The 23,021-nt window shown below is 48.5% G+C and overlaps 1 protein-coding gene and 1 non-coding gene across 2 annotated transcripts; both read left to right on the forward strand.

Moving 5' to 3' along the window:
* The first annotated feature begins 10,281 nt into the window (after positions 1 to 10,281).
* On the forward strand, positions 10,282 to 12,841 carry FOXD3 (forkhead box D3). Its single transcript, XM_050772819.1, has one exon. The coding sequence runs from the start codon at positions 10,774 to 10,776 to the stop codon at positions 12,208 to 12,210; it is 1,437 nt and encodes a 478-aa protein (XP_050628776.1). The 5' UTR covers positions 10,282 to 10,773; the 3' UTR covers positions 12,211 to 12,841.
* Positions 12,842 to 21,477: 8,636 nt separating this feature from the next.
* LOC126945024 (U7 small nuclear RNA) lies at positions 21,478 to 21,539 on the forward strand. Its single transcript, XR_007722271.1, has one exon. It is a non-coding gene; the product is annotated as a U7 small nuclear RNA (small nuclear RNA).
* The last annotated feature ends 1,482 nt before the right edge of the window (positions 21,540 to 23,021 follow it).

Genomic DNA, 23,021 nt, shown 5'->3' on the forward strand with positions numbered 1-23,021 from the left:
TGAATTTATGGGGTATATGTGATACTTTGATATACGCATGCAATACGCATCAATCACATCATGGTAAATGGGCTATCCTTCCACTCAAGCATTTATCCTTTGTGTTACAAACAATCCAATTGTACTCTTTTAGTTTTTTTGTTTGTTTGTTTGTTTTTTGAGACAGAGTCTCGCTCTGTTACCCAGACTGGCATGCAGTGGCATGATCTCGGTTTACTGCAACCTCCACCTCCCGGGTTCCCGTGATTCTCCTGCCTCAGCCTCCTGAGTATGTGGGGCTACAGGCACGCAAAACCACGCCCGGTTAATTTTTGTATTTTTAGTAGAGAAGGGGTTTCACCATGTTGGTCAGGCTGGTCTCAAACTCCTGACCTCAGATGATCTGCCTGCCTTGGCTTCCCAAAGTGCTGGGATTTTACAGGCGTGAGCCACCACACCCAGCCTCTTTTAGTTATTTCTAAATGTACAATTAAGTTATTATTGACTATAGTCACCCTGTTGTGCTGTCAAATACTGTCTACTCATTCTTTCTAAATATCTTTTGTACCCATCTGTTTACTTTTTAAAATGTGGGCGTTAGAGATTTAAAAGTACATACACAGCTCACATTATATTTCCATTAGACAGTACAACTCCAAATGCTTACCTCTACTAATTATCTCTACTTAGAAATTCCACCAGCACCTCAAATTCAGTATGTGTAAAACTAAACTCATCTTCCCCCTTTCAGCCCATTCTCCACATTGATGATACAGTGATATTTCTAAAACACATATCCAGTCGCATCACTTCCCTGCTCAAAATTCTGTAATAGTCACTTTCAGGGGGAAAAAAAAAAAATCTAAGCCTCTCAGTCTCTACCTTCAAGGGCTTACAATGTCTGCCTCTCTTACTCTTCATAAGTAAACTGAAAATTCCTAGAAGGCTGGGACTATGTCTCTCAATAAAAACAAATAAATAAATTAATTAAATAAATTAAATTTAAAACAGGAGAAAGCATTACAATCTATTTAAAAATTTTTTTGAGTGATCCTTAATTATGTGCCAAACTCTATTCTAAGTGATTTGGTCATCCTTAATCCTTACAAAAACCCCATAAGGAAGATGCTATTATCTCCATTTTACAGATGAAGATATGAGGCACAGAGAGTTTAAGGAACTTACTCAAGGTCATATAACTGGTAAAGGATGGAGGCCACAGTGTGTCCTGGGAATGCATTATAGTCCCATAGGGCAGGGGCATGGAGTGCAAAGGAAACTAGAAGGTATATTGGAGCCAGATTATGGTACACCTGAAGTATCTTACTAAAGGGCTTGGGTTTTCTTCTACAAGCAATGAGGTAGCATTAAACAGTTTTGGTTTTGTTTTGTTTTGTACGAGACAAGGTCTCTATCTCTCAGGCTAAAGTGCAGTGGCAGGATCATTGATCACTACAGCCTCAACCTCCTGGGCTAACTCAAGCCTCTTACCTCAGCCTCCCAAGTAGCTGGGACCATGAGCATGTACCACCATGCCCAGCTAACTTTTTACTTTTTTGTAGAGACAGGGTCTTGCTATGTTTTCCAGGCTGGTCTCAAACCCCTGGCCTCAAGCGATCCTCCTGCCTCAGCCTCCCAAAGTGCTGGAATTACAAGCATGAGTCATCATATTCAATGTGAATTAAATGTTTTTGACCAGAGGAGTGACTGGCATGCTCCAACTGACATTTAAGGGAATAATCTGAGTAGTCATGTCTATGACTGAGGAACAAGGGACTAGAGAGTGTTTCTCCATCTGTATTCTTCTTCCCAATTAATGATAACACCATTTCTTCTAGACATGCAAATTTCATATCTGGGAGTTACTGTGAACTCTTTCTTCCTTAGCAATCAGACACCACTTAGTTCCATCCATTTTACTTCTTCAGTCCTCTCAAAGTCATCATCATCTCCTCTTTTCCAGTCTCACTGCCAATAATTTAAATTGCAACTTCATCATCTCTTAATAAGATAACGAAATAGCCTCCTTGCTATCTCCAGTCTTTTACTCCCTCAGTTTATCCTTCACATTCCCGCAAAGAATAGTTCCAAAATTTTATTTCAATCATGCCAATCAGTTAAAGACCTTTACTGGCTTCTTAATAACTTTGGGCTCTTTAGCCCAGTATTCAAGAGTCTTTATTATTTTACTCTGGCCATTCCCTTATCTCATTTCAGTTATACCAAACCACATACTGCTCCTTGTGTCTTGCATAAATCTGTGTCTTTACTTGTGCTATGTTCTCTTTCTTTTCCCAGAACTCTGTTCCTTTCTTTCTCCACCTAATTGCTGCTTATCATTCACAACAGCTCAAGTATTATTTCTTAGGGAAACCTTCCTATCCACCTATTCTCTTTCCCAGGCATAGTTAGTTATGTTTCTTTTGCGCTCCTGTAACATTCTATCATGTATTTATAACTCATCACACTACATTTTAGCTATGGACTTCCTTGAATAAGTCCCCCATTAGAGTGAGAATATGTCTTACTGATCTGGTTATTTAAGCAATATTTATTGAGCCATACCTCCACACCTACACACCTAGTACTTGGCTGGAGGCTAGGGATACAACAGTGAGCAGAAAAAAATTCCTGCCCTTCTGGAATTAACATTCTGAAGGTAGAGTCTATCTTCTTATTTACTTTTGTAGTTCCAGTGCCTGGCCCTTGATGAATACGATAAGGTTAGAAAAAGAGCTGGGTCTAACAACTAGCCTTTTGAATATTTTCTTTTCAAAGGATCTTTTCCTTTATCTACGTTCCCTTTTAAATTTCTTCCCTGTGTTTTTTAGTCAAATACTTCCATGTAGTCTAAATGTACTATACCTAGACAAAATTTCTAAGCAAATTTCAATTTTTACATTTCCCTTCTCTCTTCTTCTATCCCTTTCTGTTTCCTTATCACACATCTATTGTCCATTTCCCTTGAGACCAAGTACTTTCTGGCTGTCCAGAAGTACCATTAGGCATCCAACTTAGTACTTTCTTTTCCCAAAGTATCCCAGATTCTAACTTCTCCCAAATCTCCTCTGGAAACCCCTAAAGTCAGAGCTAGCTGGTCAGTAGCATCTTCTGTATTGAAGGTTTCACACTTTCTCAATCCCTACCCAGTGAGAAAGGCCCTCCTCTGCGCTGTTTCCCCTTGCCATGGCACCTATCAACCTGCATGACAAACACTGATTCTCTTGCCTGGTTCTTCCTTGAGGAATCTTGGGTTTAATTCTTCTTTTCATTCCTAGTACTTTCCAGGTCTACACCAGTTCAATAAATTACTAATAAGGAATAAATGAGTAACTAAATATATATTATATACTTATATATCCTCTCCCCCTGAATTCAGCTGCGGGTATGACTTAAATCCAAGAAATTTCTGTATTAGAATGAGAGTTACCAAAAAAGGCAGCCAGAGATACCTACGTTTGACCCAAAGAAAACTTGTTTCTTTAAAAATGATAGAAGAATTTAAATTTTAAAAGATGTGTTTTGGCCTGGCAGGGTGGTTCACACCTGTAATCCCGGCACTTTGAGAGGCTGAGGTGGGAGGATCGCTTGAGGCCAAGAGTTTGAGACTAGCCTGGACAATAGAGTGAGATCCCATCTCTACAAAAAATAAAAATAAAAAATTAGCTGGGTGTGGTGGTATGCATCTGTAGTCCCAGCTACTCAAGAGGCTAAGGCAGGAGGATGGCTTGAGCCCAGGAGGTCGAGAGCTGCAGCCATCTATGATTGCACCACTGTACTCCAGCCTGGGACATAGAGTGAGACCCCGTCTCAAAGAAAAACAAAAAAATGTGTTTCCATATCCCTGATCCATGTCACATCATGTTAGTGTAACTTTAGTACATGACTTCTGCATTGTTTGCTAACTGACATTCTTTGTGAATAAAGCGTGGATCACAATGGTGTTTCTGTATGTTATCCAAGTGGGTCCTTTCCCCAGGATGTGAGTGAGCCTTTGGCATGGTCTTTTTAAGATTTTGCCAAGGGAAGACTGGGCTGGAACTGAGGAGCTAACATACCATTGAAATCAAATATCCCGTTGGGTGCACTGGAGGGTAGAGAAGGGATTCCTGCATGCACACTAAATGATGAACTTTTCGAAGGGCAGGGTCGTGAGAGGTCTTCCAGGTCACCTAGTGTTCTGGGTCATGCATAAGTAAGAAATGGACACAATACTCCCCGCAAAGAATCCTTCCCACAGGACTCATCCTGTCCCTTCCTCCCCTCCCCCACACAAGGCGGAATCCCCACCCAGTGCACTGCCGGCGCGGTAGCCACTGCCCCTAGAACCAGATCTCTCTCCCAATCCTGTCCTCTCCAACCTCCGGATATGTCAAGGTTTCTTAAGCAGGGGTTTTCCAATCTGCCCCTTGAGGAACTGCCCCTGAGGCAAGGCGGGCGGGCCCAAGCTGCGATGTGGAGAATTCGATGTCCGAGCGACCTCCTCGGAGGAGTGGGTCGAGTTAAATATAACCGCGCGAATGGAATGGCGCTAAAAATAAGGCAGCAGCTGGCCTGTCCACAGCCCTGTCCCAGGAGGGGCGGGGGCCCGAGTGGTCTTGGGCAGGAAGGCCGCGTCCGGCCCATGGGCGAGGAGGCTGCGGCGTCCGCAGCCTGGGCTGGAAGGCCTGGGAGGCCGCGCTCTGTGGGCCCCGGGCCCTCCACTCGGGCTGGGTCGCGGGCCTGGACGGGGACTGTCCAGAGGCATCCGAAAGCCGGGCCAACTTGCCTGGACGTTAACAAGGCGGAAGGGCTGGGCGCTGAGGTCCTGCCCGCCCGGCCGCCAGAGGGAGCCGGGCACCAGAGGAGGACAAGAGGAACCCTCCAGGAGGCCGGGCGTCTCCAGAGACCAAAGCGCCGGGGGACCCGTGGAGGTCTGCTCCACGCACTGCTCTGAAGGCTGCCGGGGCGGGTGGCGCTCGGCCTTTCAGCTCCCTGCCTTCCCACAAGTCCCTTCCCGCGCGCGCCCCACGGCCCTGCCCGCCCTCCCGCGTCAGCGCCCCAACCATCAAGCCAGCAATTGAAACGTTTCCAAAACGGGCTATTTATTTGCTCCCAATAAATCGATCGGCGGTGATTAAGGAATCGATGTGGCCTGGGTGGGCGAGTCGCTCGCGGGGAGGGATGGGGGCTTTCGCCCAGCGCCTGCAGGGAGGCCGAGGGCGGGCGCGGGCCTGAGGGAGGCGTGTCCCGCCCGAGCCACACCCGAGGACCCGACACCTGGGTGCGCAGGCCCCGGCAGGCCGCGTTCCCTCGGGCGGAGAGGGGCGCGCGCGGGCCGCCTGCTTTCCTCGGCCCCTCTCGCCTTTCTTTCTCGCGCGCCGGGGAGGCTGTGGCTGCCAGCGGCTGCCGAGCTGCTCAGAGGCTTTTGTTGCTCCTCGGCCGGCTGAATGGGGATTTTGTAAAGCGGGACAGATAAAAATGAGCAGCATCATATTGTTTGACAGAATGATCTCGCATGATGAAGTGTCGGCTCCGAAGGGGGTGAAAATGGTGAATTCCTAAAAACCCAGCCCTGGGCTCCTCCTCGAGCTGCCGGTAGCCCGGAGGGACCCAGCGGACAGCCGGGCCTGGCCGCATCGCTCCAAACGGTGTCGGAAAGACTCCGGCTTTCAATGCCAAGTCATTTTTAAGCCCCGATCCTGTCCAGGACCTTTCTCCTCGTGGATGAAAAGAACAATTTTCGAGAGAAAGGCTCGTTTTGATTAAATCTGACATGCTGCTGATAACTCCATGCTAATGTGAAATAATTAACATAATAGCCATAATTAAAAGCACGCTAACAATGCCATAAATTTATCACACAATTTTACTAGCTTTCTGCCCCTAACTGCTCTCTCATCGTTAATTAAACGTGTTGCCTTTTACAGAATGGATGTTTATACATTTCCAATATAAATAAATTCGAAACCATCCTCTCTCTCTTCCTCTTTCTCTCCTCCTTTCCTTTTGGTCTCTCGCCATTTACAGTCACGCCTTGGCGTGGACCCTGAGTGGCAGACACCTTGAAAATAAATGAAGTTTTGAGATGCAAATCCAAACAAGAACACTAAAATAGCCTCTTTTTTTTCCACCCCGAAAAGATCCGGAGAGGTATACAAGGGGGGGGGTGGGTGGGTAAGAGAGTTAAAAATTCCCCGCTTTGGGAAATGGAAATAATCTGAGTGGGTTGGGGCCTTGGGTATCACCTCTGCCCTTTCCCACCTTCCTTGTTGGCGGCTATCCAGACAAAGAGGCCGGTAATAGTTTAACAAATCTATGCAGATTGTCAAAAGAAGCAGACTTTGATTGTTGTGGGCGCGGGGCTGTTGGGGAGAAAGGAGGGGTATTTTTCTAATAGCCCCACCCACGTTTTGCTCCCTCTTGGACACAGAATAACTGCTCTTGGTGGGGGACACGCCCTTCACTCCCCGGAACCTGGTCCCAACGCCCCGGATTGTAAGAAAATTGCACCCGCGCGCGGGCGTGATGATTCTATCTCACGTCGCGCCAACGATTTATTCAAGTCACTGGCACTGTCTCTGACTTAAAAGAAGAGAAAAGAGGTATCTGGGTTCACTTGGGCCTGGTGAGGGGTAGGTGGGCAATTCCCGCCTTCCGCACTCTAACTGTGCCCCTCCTCCAGTGTTGACCACCTAAGAACCCAAAATGGGCTGTAATTAATTTCCCTTTCTCCATCATAAATTTTTCTATCCATTTCTTCCCTCCCCCATCCCCCGCCCGGGAGTCACACACTAAATCTCCCCTCCCCTGGAAACGTCTCAATTTCCTTCCTATCGATCCGGACTCCACTCTTCTTGCCTCCTGTTGCTAGAACCTAGATCCCCACTCGCCCCACCCCTCACTCCCACCGCGTCCAGGTGGCTTTCCCAGCGGGGTACCACGTACTCTGCCCGCTCCAGGAGGAACCAAAGGGGTTTCATTCCATTCTCCTTTGGTTGTAACATTTCAAACATTTGAGCAGGTGAGGCAGCTGGCTGCCATCTTCCTTTTTAAATCTCTCCTGGGAAGTTCGCTTGTTGAGACTCAAAGAGTCACTTAAACTCGTAACTGTGTGTGTGTGTCTACTCATTCTCTCTCTACCTCTCGAATAACCCCTTGAGGCTCAAAAACTTTTTATCCACATACACCCTTTTCCCTTCCCTTTATCACATTTTCTTCCCCCCCCCCACTACATGTGTCTCACTTTCTCTATCTATCTCGCTTATTCCATCTCTGTCCTACAGCTTGGCGGTAACTGACGACCTGCGGGCTTTTGGCTGCAAACTGCAACTACGCGGCAAACAAATTTATTTAGCCCGGCATCTAGCCGGTCTCCGGCAGGACCCTGCACAGCGTCGGGATCGGACCCTTTCGCTGGGGCAGCCTCCTGCGTCAAGGCCAGCAGGAACCTTCCTGTCTCCCTTCCCGGCCGCCGCTTCGCCTCCTTCCTGCCCCCGGAGGTTGTGCGGGCGCTATGGTCCTCCTGGAGGGAGAAAGCCGGCGGCCGGTTCCTGAGCCGAGAGTGTCCACGGAAAAATCCTCTGCCTCCGCTGGAAATCGATATTAGGCCGGCGCGGGCGCAGGACGTCGGGGCCGCAGCCAGTAGGTTGTGCACGTCTCATCATTTAGCTAATCGAGTCGAAAAGTTTCTGTAAGGGCCGGACCCAGCATCAGATGGTAACACTGATTGAACAAGAGATTAGCACAATAGATCTCTAACCGAGGGGAAGCGTTGCTTTTCACGCTACGCGCCGTAATTAATGGTATGAATCAATTAATTTGACTTTTATTGTGTTGAAGGAAAAAAGCGCAACAAATGGAACCGGCAGCTGGGAGTTGTTCATCCTCCACCCCCTTCCCCAGGGAGGTTCCAAGGAGACACCGGGGAACGGACGGATCAGGCCCGGCCGTGGCAGAGGGAGGGTAGGAGGCAGCGACCAGCGGCGTGGAGGGATTCCAGAGAGCTAGCCTCGGCGGGCGGCAGAATCGAAATTAGCCTCATTTGGAGACTACTTCGAGACCGGTGAGGGGAGCCCTGTAGCCACCATCCTCCGGCACGCGTCCACACTTACTTGTCCACGCGGGCCAAGCCACCAAGGCCGCGGCAGGGCCAGCGCTGCGCCCCGCGCCCCTGCCTCTAGGGCTGGGCAACCCAAGCAGAGCAAAGGAAGTTCCTGAATGTGTAAATTTCAGGATTTTCTTTTCTTTTCTTTTCTTTTTTTTTTTTGGACCTTCCGACCCTCCTTCGGTTGCTGAGGCAGTTGCAACCGCGAACTCTGCAGTTCCGGGCGGTGGCCAGCCAGCTCAGCCCGGGTCGGTTTCGCGGAAGGCTGTCTAGACGGCATGGTAAACGGTTCGAAGCCTGCGGGCCACAAAGCTGTGAAGCTACAGAAATCAACTCTGAGATGCGTTTTAGGGCCGGGTGCAACCTTGGGATCATTTAGATAAAGAAAACCCGTGGAGGTTAGCGGGCGTCTCAGGATAGAGTCACCACACCCCACCCTGCTCCCAGCCTCAAGTGAGTTAGTATTCTATCCGGGGAAACTGTCTAATGAAGATGAAAGTCAATCTGTGTGTCTCAATGCCTGTAATGAAGCAGGTTTACAGATTTTAAAATTTTTATTTTATTGAATTATTTTTAGTGTGTCTAGGCCAAGGAAAGAGGAGATCGTGGATGGGGAAACAGACTGAGGGAATCGGAAGCACCACTGTCCATCCGGAATTAAATCCACATCCCAGCATCTTCTGCAAATATTTCACTAATTATTTCCTCTCGGAACTCCTCCCCTCGTGCTCCTTCCTCTGGTGAGGCCGGCGCTCCCCTCCCAGGCCGCAGTGTACAGACAGGGATTGGGTTACGTGTGCCTGCCACACTAGGCACAGGCTCTTGCGGCTCCCAACTAGGCGGCCTAAATTCGGAAGGAAAGAGGCAGCGCATCGCGGATTCACCGGGTCAAGAGCACTGACTTTCCTTGGAGGTGTGAGGTCCACGCATCCCAGCCACGCACTTGGGGGTCGGTTTTCGGTGCCTCCCCCTCCAGTCCCAGTGAAATCCCCACAGTTTTTCCTACCATCACTGACTTGCCTTGCACTCCGCGTGCGCTGGCCACACATCCTCGCCTCCTCCAACCGCTCCGCCGCTGGTTTCCTTGGAAGTTAAATCTTGGAGGATTTGTCTACACCTTAAGAGGACAAAATCCACTTTAGTTGGCAGCAACGGAGAGCCCAGCACGCTGGCGTGCCCAAGACTGCCCAGGTTCCCCCGAGGCCATGCCCACCGCCCGGGAAGTCACCGCCCGCACACCTCATGTTTCTTCAGCCGTCCCTGGGCGCTGCGTCTACCTGGAGGCACCAGGCCTCTTCCCGGATCCACTCGACTTACCCGGGCCGCTGCCAATGCCGGCTCCTTCCCCAGCGCCTCATTTCCGATTTTTTCATATGCTAAGTCGTTTAACAACTCCAAGTAGCCAGTTATGGCTTCTTTATTTATAGGGTCCCTGTTATTTTACGTCGTTTTTATTTCTCTCGGCAACTATTCTAATAGATTAATCAATAGCCATTTTCTGACCTTCGGGAACCCCAGCTGATGCTGTTTGTGGCCGCATGAAAAAATACATACAGGAAAACACGCTCGCATCCAGCCGGGAAAGAGCAGGCAGGACCTAAGTGGTTTGGTTGAGGGAGGGGGAAAAAGACATCTCAGCAGGTGTCTTCCCCAGAATGAGCACTGAGGCCAGAGGGAGATCTGAAGTCTAATTAGCAGGAGGGAGCCGGGTGCGCTGCTCTTACTCTTTAAAGCTAAAAACAATAAAACAAAAGGCAAAACAGAGACCAAGTTTTGCTTTTCAAAAGACGGTATGGGAACCTCGTTCTAGGTCGCCCGTCCCTGTCTAAGGAGTGTGGCAAAGGGGGGCAGAGAAGGGGGAATGGAGAGGGGGCGGGGAAGGCAGGGCAGCGACAGTCGCACAGTCCCGCGGACGCTCTCAGGCCCACGCCCTCACTCGCTCACACCCACCCACACTCACACCCACCCGCTCCCTGGGTCCCAGGGCCCGGCTCCAGCCTGGGCTGGGGGTCTCCGGGCGGGCCGGAGCGCCCTCGGGGCCCGGGGGATGCTGGCGCACAGTGCGGAGCGGAGTTGCGCGTCTCTGGTCCCTTTGTTGACAATTCCCTGAACCAACTTGAGTTTGGCCGGTTCCGCCGCGGCCCTGACGTCACGCACGGTCACGTGGCCCCGCCTCCCGCTGGATCTTTAAGTAGAAAGTAATCTATCAGGCCAGTCCTTAAAACGGGACTTTCGACTACCGGGGCTTCGGCGTCCCTGACACCCAGCCCCCTGCCCCCCCGCTACTGCCCCTGCCCGCGCCCTCCCGAACTGCTCGGCGCCCGGCGTCCCGCGCCCGCCTGGACCGCTCCTGCGCCCCAAGCCAGGGCCAGAGGCCGAGGAAGGCCGGCAAAGTGAGGGGGCGCGGCGTGGAGAACCGCCGGGGCCGGGAGTGGTAGCGAGCACCTAGTACCGAGCGCCAGGGACGGCAGGAGTTCGCGGAGCGCGGCCGCTGGGGGCGGACGGCAGAGCCCGCGCCGCGCGATGCGGGGCCGCCGAGTGTGAGCTGAGCCGAGCGGGCCCCAAGCCACCTGCGGCCCCCTCCCCTCTCCCTGCCCCCCATCTTTCGGGGGCACTCAAACCCTCTTCCCCTGAGCTCCGCGGCAGCCCCCGACCACCCCCATCGCCCTCTGCCCCCTCCCCGCCGCCGCTACCAACCCCGAGGAGGGATGACCCTCTCCGGCGGCGGCAGCGCCAGCGACATGTCCGGCCAGACGGTGCTGACGGTCGAGGACGTGGACATCGATGTGGTGGGCGAGGGCGACGACGGGCTGGAGGAGAAGGACAGCGACGCTGGTTGCGATAGCCCAGCGGGGCCGCCGGAGCTGCGCCTGGACGAGGCGGACGAAGTGCCCCCGGCAGCACCCCATCACGGACAGCCTCAGCCGCCCCACCAGCAGCCCCTGGCATTGCCCAAGGAGGCGGCCGGAGTCGGGGCCGGACCGGGGGGCGAGGTGGGCGCGCCCGAGGCGGACGGCTGCAAGGGCGGTGTTGGCGGCGACGAGGGCGGCGCGAGCGGCGGCGGGCCCGGCGCGGGCAGTGGTTCGGCAGGAGGCCTGGCCCCGAGCAAGCCAAAGAACAGCCTGGTGAAGCCGCCCTACTCGTACATCGCGCTCATCACCATGGCCATCCTGCAGAGCCCGCAGAAGAAGCTGACCCTGAGCGGCATCTGCGAGTTCATCAGCAACCGCTTCCCCTACTACCGGGAGAAGTTCCCCGCCTGGCAGAACAGCATCCGCCACAACCTGTCACTCAACGACTGCTTCGTCAAGATCCCCCGCGAGCCGGGCAACCCGGGCAAGGGCAACTACTGGACCCTGGACCCGCAGTCCGAGGACATGTTCGACAACGGCAGCTTCCTGCGGCGCCGGAAACGCTTCAAGCGCCACCAGCAGGAGCACCTGCGCGAGCAGACGGCGCTCATGATGCAGAGCTTCGGCGCCTACAGCCTGGCGGCGGCGGCCGGCGCTGCGGGACCCTACGGCCGCCCCTACGGCCTGCACCCGGCGGCGGCGGCCGGTGCCTATTCGCACCCGGCAGCGGCGGCGGCCGCGGCGGCTGCGGCGGCGCTCCAGTACCCGTACGCGCTGCCGCCGGTGGCGCCAGTGCTGCCTCCCGCCGTGCCCCTGCTGCCCTCGGGCGAGCTGGGCCGCAAAGCGGCCGCCTTCGGCTCACAGCTTGGCCCGGGCCTGCAGCTGCAGCTCAATAGCCTGGGCGCCGCCGCGGCCGCTGCGGGCACAGCGGGCGCCGCGGGCACCACCGCGTCGCTCATCAAGTCCGAACCAAGCGCACGGCCGTCGTTCAGCATCGAGAACATCATAGGTGGGGGCCCCGCGGCTCCCGGGGGCTCGGCGGCGGGCGCTGGAGGCGCCGGCGGCACTGGGGGTTCCGGGGGCGGCAACACGGCGCAGTCATTTCTGCGGCCACCCGGGACCGTGCAGTCGGCAGCGCTCATGGCCACGCACCAACCGCTGTCGCTGAGCCGGACGACTGCCACCATCGCGCCCATCCTGAGCGTGCCGCTCTCCGGACAGTTTCTGCAGCCCGCAGCCTCGGCCGCCGCCGCTGCAGCCGCCGCCGCTCAAGCCAAATGGCCGGCGCAATAGGGACGCGCCAGTGGCCGGTACCCAGGGCCCGGCGGCGGCCTCGAGCGGCAGCTGCACCTCCAGGCTGCGAGCCCCGTCCCGAGCCCGGTCCCGGTCCCGCTGCCCAATCCTGGACTCTGCCTCTCCCCCATTTCCTTTCCCCTGAGCCCCCAACGCCTACCTTCCGCGGCCTCCGCCCCCTCGCGCACACTTAAGCTGGTCGAGCAAACTCACCGCGTGCCCGCCGGGAATAGCTTTCCATACAGGTAAAACCGAAAACCGAATTTTCCAAAAATGCACCCCGACGGCGCCTGCTCTTAGTACCGTGGGGATGGGAGGGAAATTCTTTGTATATATTTGTAAAAAAATTATTGACTTTCCTTTTGGGGTTTTTATTTTTTTAAGAAAAAACAAATTCCGTAGATTTAGAGCTCTGAACTTTCATTTTTTTTGAAGGTTCACTCTCCGAAGTTTTATCTGAGAAAAGAATGTATAGAGACGTTGGGAGATTTTAAATATAAAAAATTTTCAAAAAGGCAAAAAGTGTCATTCTATTATAAAAGTCTGTTTATATATGAATGAATATATATGGTATTCTAAATGTTATTCCATCGTGTTGTACACAAATTTGTAAATAAATTTTTAAAATGCCCAGCCTAGTGTTTTATTTAGTTGTCTGAAGTAAATGGCAAGATTTTTAAATGGTTTTTGCCTTTTCTCCTCCCCAGAAAATCAAGGAATTTCAAGTAATGAGCTTTTCAAACTTTGTAAATTCATAATTTGAGTGTAAGAAAATTTTAATTGGAGAAAGGAAACAGTATGCCTAATTTTAAATGTGTTAATATTTTTCTTTTAGTTTTCACATAAAATCAGGATGTGAGTGATATCATTCATATCAACCCATTAAATCTAAATGACCAGACATTTCTGTAAAGTAAGCTGTCATTTAAAAAAAGAAACCGAAACAACAGCAGTCTTTAAATTTTTTTTTTTTTTTTAATGACCAGACTTGTGTCTTCCACAGTGAAAACTTCCCAAATGAGAGAGTTTCTGGTCATTTCAATTATCCTTTGAAAAGTAAGTAAATTACAAACATTCCTCTTTTTAACATTTAAATCTTAGATTTTTGAAATTATTTCTCTTCATTCCTTAAGTGGAAGTGGTAAATAGACCCAGCTGGTTTTAAAAATTTATGTTAAGGCATTTTACATTTTGCAGTGAGATTTTATTTATATTCATCTGATAGATAATACATAGTTTTGTTTTCATAATATTTTCAAATAAGATACCTCATTTATATGGCAATAATCAATTCACAACATAATTGGATTTCTGAAGGGTTCCTATAGATGCTTCCTCTCCCTCCAATCCGAAGCCTTTCTAAAGGCCAAGGAATGGTGGCCTTAATACCCTTTTAAAAACAGCTGAACATCACCTCTCTCCCCTTTTTTTCTTTACCTTAGGCTAGGTTAGTGTGAAATGCGAGATCGTAGGGCAGGAATGGGGAAGGTCCTCGTAGATTATTTTTAATGTGCATTTCAGCTGTTAAAAACCTTTTAAAAGAAAGTATGAAGGTAGAAATGAAACATCTTGATGTGGAAGGCTGGTTCTCACCACTATCAGCATATCCTCAAAAGGCATCAATTCTAATTATTTTGTAATTAATTTAGCTGTTACAATTACTTGTGCGAAATCGCTTTTAAAAACTGGAGCGAGTAGCAGTGCTGTCGGCTCGGCCCTGCGCGCGTCCTTTTGGTTAAACCCGGCCAGTGCCCAGTGTTGTCCACTTTGCCTCCCTGGTGGTGGAGATGCCTCCCCGTCGCGGATCCTAGCCTCATTTCTCCTCTGTCGACGTGGGCTGGGAGTTGCTTTGAAATACACTTCCTTGCAAATACCGAATCTGTTTTCCTGGTAAACCGTAAACATTATTGTGTCCTTGAGTAAACATTCCTTCGGGATCAGGGTCCTAAAATAAAACAAGCTGCCGGGGGTGAGATAGTTTAACTTGATAAACAAGAACCTGATAACCACCGCGAGAGAGGAGCAATGGTAACCTTCACCGAGGGGAGATTATGGACCACACGGTCTCCGGGTGTGTCCCTTCTAATCTCCTTTTACAAGGAAAACTAAACGGATCTAATTTTGTTTGTGTGTTGCAGCTATAAAAGTAACAAGTTGTTTCACAGTTGTGTCTGGCTAATCGGTTTTTACACAAACAGCAAATGGTACATGATTTGTGCAAACACATAGAGAGGTTATTTCTAAATTTAGCTGACACCCCCTGGGAAAAGGGAAAGGCAGGGCTTCTTGAATTCACTTTTAGCCTCAAGAAGCTGCTGATCCAAGGCTTCTAAATGACATTGGATAACAGGGGCCTCATTCCATCCCTGATCCTTTGTTACTTATAAAATTACTCGCTCATATTTCCTCGCATAGCAGCAATACCGGCCGAGCCTGCGCCAGCAGCGTGACACTCAGCCACAAGCCGCCGCCGGAGACTCGCAGGGCTTTTTCCAGGGCTACATTCATTAGGCGGCGGGGTGAACAGGAGAGACCTGCCGGCAACTTTCCTTCCAGCCAAATCTTACCCTTGAACGACGGCCTAGAGATGGTCCCCTTCCTTTATGTCGTGGAGGGCAGGAAACTCTCGGACCCAGACCCCCAACCTGCCAGCGGTTGTTTAAAGTCCTGGTAGATGTCAGGAAGATGGGCCCGACCGTCGCACCCTCAAAAACTTTTTGGTTTAAGCTTTTTAAACCTCGAAGATTTAGCACAGAAGGGGAAATGCAAATATCATAGATAATGATCGCAAGCACTTAGTGGTAGGGCGGGGGGAAGCCTGAAACCCTTGTTTGATGTTACGGAACTCAGGCATCTGCGACAAACGACACTGGAAACAGCTCTCTCGTTGAGATTTAAAGGCAACTACTGATATCCACTTTTTATTCCACTTAAGAAAAGAAAACTAAAGGAAGGGAGGGCAGATTTATTTGCAATAAAAGGAGGAAGCGGGTTGATTTTTATGGGGAAGATTTTAGCTTTCGGCTACACACGCATTTAGACATTTCTACTTTCTCTAGCACTTATTCCTAGAAAAATCAATCCAGCCCTGAGGCCTGTGGCCCCTACAGTGTTCCCAGGACCAAGTTCTGAGTGGGACCGGCCGCATCTAGTCCCTCCGGAAGGTGGATCTGGATGTCCAGGGAAAGGCAAACGAAGAGTAGAGCAAAACATGTGCGGGCTGAGGGCTCTCGATGCGATGGCAGATGTGGCCTGTAGGGGGCGACGAGCAGACGGAAGACTTCGCGGTTTGTCTGGAAGGGTCCAGCCCCAGCCCCGAAGGCCTCTCCTTCCCTCCCACGCTCTGAGCCTCCTGACATCCTTGCTTATTCTTAGGCCCCATACGCCTAGGTCGAACCTCAAGAAGCTGCTTTCCTCCTCTCCTCCGCCTGTGTCCTGGGAGGAACAGAGTCCCAAGAGGAGTTTGTCCTAAAGATTGGGAGGCAATAAAGTTTAGTGATGAGGAAACATTGACTTGGAAGCAATTAAGAGTTATATTTGAGGTTATTTATTTCACGTGGTTTATAGGGTGAGTCTTGTTAGTAAGGAGAACATGAAAGGCTGATACGTGTGTGAGAGAGGTGGGTATTTTTAACTTGAGTCCCTTGAGAAACTGTCCTGAGGGGTATGTGATCTTTCAGATCTTTCTTTCAGAAAGTGTGTTCCAGAGCCTTATGTCCCCCGACTCCACCTGTGTCCCCGGTGGTGCAAGCTGCAGAATAAAGTAGTGGAGGTAGGAGGTTGAAAGGGCATTCTGAAAGTGCCAGGCTGAGCTTTGTGGGGGGCCGTCTGTTTCAAGGGAGGAGGCGACAGGAAGAAGCAGGATGAGAAAGGCCTTGCAGAAGGCGTTCCAACAGGGATTAGGCATTTCCTAACTGTGACTTTGGACAAGCTGCTTGATTTCTTTGCATGTCTGCATTTCCTCGACTCTACAGTGAGAATGAGTCTGCCTGTCACCCGGGCTTGCAGAATTAGGTGAATTGGTGTCAGTGAAAAATGTCTTATAAACTGTAAAGTACTGGGGGCATGTAGAGTTTGTTTTTTAATGGCCTCTGCACGAAGAAACAACTCTGTTCTAAGCACTGATACACTACCAAATACGTTGACTTGGTTTTGAACAATTTGATTTTAGGTATGAAAGGTGGATTTTTCTAAGAGGGGTTGCAGAACCCATCCCAGGAAACTCCCACCTTAGAAAGGGCTTTTAAAAGGTGGAGCCTCCTCCTGGTCTGTAGCCCTTTCACCATGCCTGCGGAGAAGCCCTCGGTGCCCACCCATCCTTCAGCCTGCACCCCCAGCTCCAGGGGCAGGGCATACCTCTCTCTTCTCTCTGGCAGAGCGGCCTACTCTGCTGTTTGCCCCTATGCTTCCACTATCCGAGGCAAGTGGGGAAACCTGAGTCCACTGCTGACAGACACCCATTAGTGCAAAATGTGGCCTGGGAGGCGAATTAAAGGTAACCAGATCCCAAACCCACTTAAAAGACCATCCTCCCCTTGCTGCCCTCCAACAGTTGGCAGAGTTACACCGAGAACCAACTACTGTCTTCACCACTCCCCCTCCCCTTGCCCTCTGAGGAATGTACAAGCCATTCTTTGCTCCCTGGGGTACACAAAACAAAATTTGAAAATAAATGTAAAACCAGCCAGGGTGTCTGTAAGAAAGCATAACCATCTCATTTTTATTTCCTGAAGTACTGTCATATATTAGAATTTTCCTAAATGCAGAATTAAATTGGTCCCCTCCCCCATTTTAACATAAAACTGCTACCTAAGGCTCTCCTCCAGATGATCTGTGCTTTTGCACACAGCTCAGTCCCATCAGGGGCGAGGTGGGGAAAAAGAGGGACACCTTCACTCTCTTGCCTGAGTCCTCTGGTGCTGAAGAATATCGGCATTAGAAGTGGCCTCCGGGGTCACCCTGGCCCTCTTTTCACACAGGCCCACCCAGAAGGTTCTGGGACTTACCCAGAGTCACTCAGCAGCCCAAGTGCAAGCTATGGAAGTACTCGGAGGAGGAAAAAGTGTGCTTTACCCAGCAAGAAGGCGTCACTTGAGGAAACAAAAACAGCAGACACTGGGGCAAGGAAGATTGGGGAGGGTTGAGAGAAGGGAAAGACAGACATAGACGCGCCAGGCCGATGGAACTCAGCTCCGGGAAGGCTGTGGACCTGGACCCTGGGGCTTCCCGCGGCCTGGGCGCCTCTAGCCCGGCGATGGGCGGTTCTGCCGGGACCGACGGCCCCATTTCCTTCTTGCCTCATGATTTGGAAGGGAGGAAAGAAGGCGGGAACTGCAGGCCCGAAGCTCCCCTCGCCCAGCGGCCCAACCACAGTGCTGTCGTGTCGGGGATCGGTCCCCAAGGGCGCCCCCAACCCTCTGTCCACGCCAAGATCACCCCCGTGCTAACCTCGAGGGCTCGGCCTGCGGGACTCCAGCTGTCCCTGCCTGGAGGGAGGGAAGGGAGAAGATAATACGAATTAATTACGAAGGAAACCCAGGTGTGAAAGGCACCCTCCGCGGAGCTGGGCGTGCAGCGGGGCGCGCGGTGGGGCCTCTGCTCCCGTCCCAGTCCCGCGGCGACTCAGTTGACGGATCATGGGAGGCTCGCGAAGGAAAATAAATCCCCTCAGAGTGAACCTGGGAGGCCGTGAGGACCCAGCCTGGGATCTCTGGGGAAACAGGGGCTAGTTTACCACGGTCTAATTAAGCCACAGCCCTAGTGTGAGGACCCTGGCCACCCGGCCGGGCTGGGGGATGGATGGGAGTGTCCCCCACCCCCGGCCGCGAACCGGCAGCGAGAAGCACATTCTCCGCCATCCCTGGCCTCGCTGCTCCCGCCTCTGCGGACTCCGCGTTTGCCATGCTGCTTCCCGGGGTCCGGGGACCAGAGCTGCAGTGCACGTCTTAGTGAAGGGGAGAGTTTTGGTTCTTTTCCTGCCTCCATCCCTCCCACTTTCCTCTCAACAGATGGTAAGGAAGACTCAGTTTTCTCCGAAAAAGCTCCTGTTACCCCTTTCTGGAAGGGGCGCGTGCCTAGGTTCGCGAGGAGCTCTCTTGTCCGCCCCAGAACAATTCCTAAACTCTGAATGTTCTTTTTGCTCTCGAGGTTCCCCTGGGATGCAGCGTCTCCTCCGCGAAGCCTTCCTGAGCCTCCCTGCCCAGGTCAGTTGCTTCTTCTTGAAGCTCACCGTGCCAATTAATGAGCCATTGTCATTAGTGTTGCCCTGTGAGTTCCTGGTGAGTTCCTGACCGCCTAGCATTGCTGAACACAAAGGGGACGATCTAAATTATTTGTCTGATGAATAACAGCCTTGCACCACGGGAACGGGGATAGGGGGTCTTGAAGGCTGTTAACTTATCAAATCAAATCTTTCTCAAGAGTTTGGGGGACTGTTTTCTTCCCATTTCTTTTCTTCAGTTTCCTTCTTTGTAATAAATGCTTTTTATAAACACTTAATTTTTTAAATGAATGAATTTTAAGCCTTTATTAGAGGTCTAAAAAGCATAAGACCCATCAACTATGTATATTTCTCAGTCATTGTGAAATTAGCTGAAAACTTCTCCCAGCCTGAAGTACCAGTAGCTGGTTCCACCTCCCACCCTAATGTAGAAACCTCTTCAGAACACCTCGGTTTTCAGCCAGCATCTGTTTCCATTTTTCCAGTGGAAGAGGAAGAGGAACCACCACCTCACAAAACAATCCATTCCACTTAAGGGCATCGTTATTTGTTCAAGAGTCTTTCTTTTCTAGAATCCCTTTATTTCCTTAGTAAAGGATAGTGGATTTGAGAGTCATTTGCTCAGATTTTCATATGAAAGACGGTCGTATTTCCGTGTGTTGGGTTTCTTTATTTAGAAACACAAAGAATTCACTGTACTTTGGTTCCTACATTAAAAAAACTATTTGTGGGGGGAAACTGAGCAAAAGCTAAAGTTTTTAGAAAGCCTCTGGATTCTGTATTCATTACACACGATCCAGGGTGGTCCAGAGGCCTTGCTTTGAGACCCACTTGGAGAGCCTTGGGTTCAGACTACACTGGTGGTAAAACTCTTGTGGAATGGTTGTAAGAGTTTTGTGTTCTTGTTTTTTTTTTAACCAGGTAAAAAGCTTTTTTTTTTTTTTTTTTTTTCATTTTGTTTTTACAAGCTAAGATAAAAAGTATTTTTTAAAAAGTTAAATCATTTAATTCATCTTTCATTGCTGTATTCCTTGGCATAAAAGTTACGTCTTACCTATATTAGTCATCTAAACCACTCATCATATAAAACTAGGAACTTAGATGTCTTCTCTGGAAAATATTAATATAGATTCCACTGTTTAATTACAGAAGCAGAGAGAGGGAAAATCCCAGATATTTGGCCTTTGCCTTCCAATTGGAATCAAGATAATGTGTTCTTTTGTGTTACCCATTTAATGCATTTTTTTTGACAAATTTATATCCCAGTTTGTGTGGTTCCCATTTGATTTAGTCTTCATATAGCCCTGTTTGTTTCCTTCTTTGCCATTATTACAGGTTATACTGGTAAACCTTCTCTCAAATTCTACCAGCTTGCAAATGTAAATGTTGGTTATAAAAGCAAGGTAGTATCAAGATCAGCACAAATTAATCACAACCACTGTGAAGCATCTGCTTTATTGATGGTACTTCAACAGCATCATCTTTCCACATATATCAGGAATTAAGACTTTATAATAAAGTTGCTCTTGTTGCTAGAGGGAATCAAGTACAAGAGTTAATAGATTGGATTAAAAGACAAGACTAATTCCTAGTCCTAGTCCTGACATTGAATTTAGAAGCCCACATACAGTAAAGATTGCTAGTGAAAATTTAGCTGAGAGAAGGAAAGGAATTATAGTATAATAACTATCATTTCAAAATTTTAGCTTTTTGAGTAACTGTTTTAAAAATTTAGAGTTTTTTTTAAACCTTGATTTTACTTTTATCTTGATTTAAGATATCTGTCATTCAAACCTCCAGCAGTTTCAGAACTTATTTACTCTAATACTGATACTATATAATACAATTCAGGGTAAGGGACTGAAATATTCTCTGCTACCACCACCTATGAGGTCCAACAAATAATTTGAAGAAGACTCACAGGAGATTATGAGCAGGAATCCATGCTCAACTTTGGGAACCAGTATTCTAGTGCAGTATATTCAAAATACATACTTAATGGGTTACTTTTTTTGTTGTTGTTACTTTAAAATAAAATATTCTTACAGTAAATGAGATGAAGTTTGGGAAGCATATTATTAGTTGTGAGAGCTGAACACTTATGATGTGGGAGATATCTATATTGTATTTTTCAAACTGATTCCCTTACTTGGGAAGGTTTCTTATTTGAGACAGAGAATGATATTCTGGAAGGAGCATAGGCTTTGGAATTGATAATCTTAGGGTCAAATTCTGGCTCTGCCATTTCTGAACTATGTGATCCTGATTAAAGTTACTTAGCCACTCTGAATCTCAGTTTTCTTACCTACAAAATGAGGATCAGAATAGGAAGATTTACTATCACGTATTTGGAGTGCTCAAATATGGGCGCTCTTAGTACTATAACAGTTTTGCTGTTATATAGTGGTCACATTTTCATGAGGCTACCTTAATTTTTACTCTGATATCATATACCAAATAGTTGCACATTTCATATTTAAAAATGAAGTCATTGAGACCACTGTCCCTTCCATCTGTTTGAGCTAGGTATCATTTTTGTGTTCTCACAACTTAACAAATGTGAAACAATTTACTCTGTAGTGTTGCTTGGTAAATCACTTTTTCACTTTCAGGATATTTTTCAGTCTTGTGGATGAGAGGTCTTGACAATAGTCATTAAAGATATGATAGCATTTTCACAAGAACAAGGACATGTGTCTTATGTCTCTTTGCTGAGCTCCAGTCTGGGTGGACTAGTTTTAACATTTCTCTAGATCTACACTAATATTTCACTAGGATACGTCACTCTCTGCCTAGGTCGGATCTGATTAAGTCAGTACCTACCTTTGCTAATAACGACCACCTTAGTTACACTATCTAGTTAATGGGAGGATGTGATGTTGTATAGTTCCAGGAGGATGGGATAGAAGTCAGCCGGTTTGGGTTTGCTGGATGGTGACTTTGGTTAAGTCACTTGAAACTCAAAACTGCAGATTATTATTATCTAGTGGAGACATATTACATATCTGTTTAGCTTACTCCCATTAAACCAAACATCATTTTAAAAGCAGTGTTACAGTTCTTTTAGAATTAGTCTAGCAGGTTTTCCAGTTCTCACCAGAAAACTAAAGAAATAAAAATAAAAAAATAGAGAGAGAGAGAATGAAAATCCACTTAAATGTGAAGCTACCCTGAATTCCACTTAATGGGCACGAGATGCAGGGAAGTGAAGCAAGGGTGGCACAAATTGCTGTTTCCATAGTTAGTGTCAGTTCTCTTATCCTTTTCTTTTTTCTTTTCTTTTTCTTTCCTTTTTTTTTCTTTTTCTTTCTTTCTTTTTTTTTTTTTTTTTTTTTTTTTTGAGGTGGAGTTTCACTCTTGTTGCCTAGGCTGGAGTGTAATGGCGCAATCTCAGCTCACTGCAACCTCTGCCTCCCGGGTTCAAGCACTTCTCCTGCCTCAGCCTCCCAATTAGCTGGGATTACAGGTGCCCACCACCATGCCTGGCCAGTTTTTTGTATTTTTTTTAGTAGATATGGGGTTTCACCATGTTGGCTAGGCTGGTCTCGAACTCCTGACCTCAGGTGATCCACCTGCCTCGGCCTCCCAAAGTGCTGGGATTACAAGCATGAGCCACTGCACTCGGCTCTCTTATACTTTTTACAGTATGGGCATCTTGCTGCCAAAAGTGTTGGTGTTTAAATATACTACCCTCATTTTTTGTACAACATAGCCTCTAAATGCAAGTCAGCTATTTCTTTTCTTTTTCCTTCCTTCCTTCCTTCCTACCTTCCTTCCTTCCTTCCTTTTTCTCTTTCTCTCATTCATTCATTCATTCATTCATTTCTTTTGACAGAGTTTCACTCTGTCACCCAAGCTACAGTGCAGTGGCATGATCACGGTTCACTGCAGCCTCAACTGCCCAGACTCAAACAATCCTCCCAAGTATCTGGGACATCACATGTGCACTGCCACACTTGGCTAATTTTTATAGAGACAGAATCTTGCTATGTTGCCCAGGCTGCAAATTAGCTATTATATCTATAGCTCAACCAAAGGAAAAGTTAGCTATTTAGATTAATGGAGATATGGTAATGCTTATATACTGTAAAGAAAAATTTAAAAAAATTTTGTGATTAATTTTTATTATATTTGATTTTTACCTTACATGTTTCTTTAGAGTCTAACTCCTGTATAAGATGCAATTTCCATTGTAATATCTGCCTTACCAGGGATTTTCTGAGAATCAAGTGATATATGTTTAATTGCTTTGCAAAATTTAACAGTGCTATGAAATGTAAATTGTATCTGTCCTCTGGACAAGACTTGGCCAGGAATTCATTCTAACAGATTTGCTCTTATTTGTTCTGTGTTTTCACACAGAAAAGGAATTATAGATAAGTATAGAACAACAGCCATGATGATGATGATAGGAGCTTAGAAGATAAATTGACCCCTTACCACATGCCAGAAAATGTGCTTAGTGCTTTAAGAAGATTATCTTAGTTAGATACTTCTTTGGGGGGAGTTCCTCCTCTAGATTTCTATCATGTAGGCCCTCCTAGAGTTACCTCACTTCAAATTGGGAGATCTCCAAGTGTGTGTGTGTGTG

The sequence above is a fragment of the Macaca thibetana genome, chromosome 1, assembly GCF_024542745.1.
Source record: "Macaca thibetana thibetana isolate TM-01 chromosome 1, ASM2454274v1, whole genome shotgun sequence".
NCBI lineage: Eukaryota > Metazoa > Chordata > Mammalia > Primates > Cercopithecidae > Macaca > Macaca thibetana.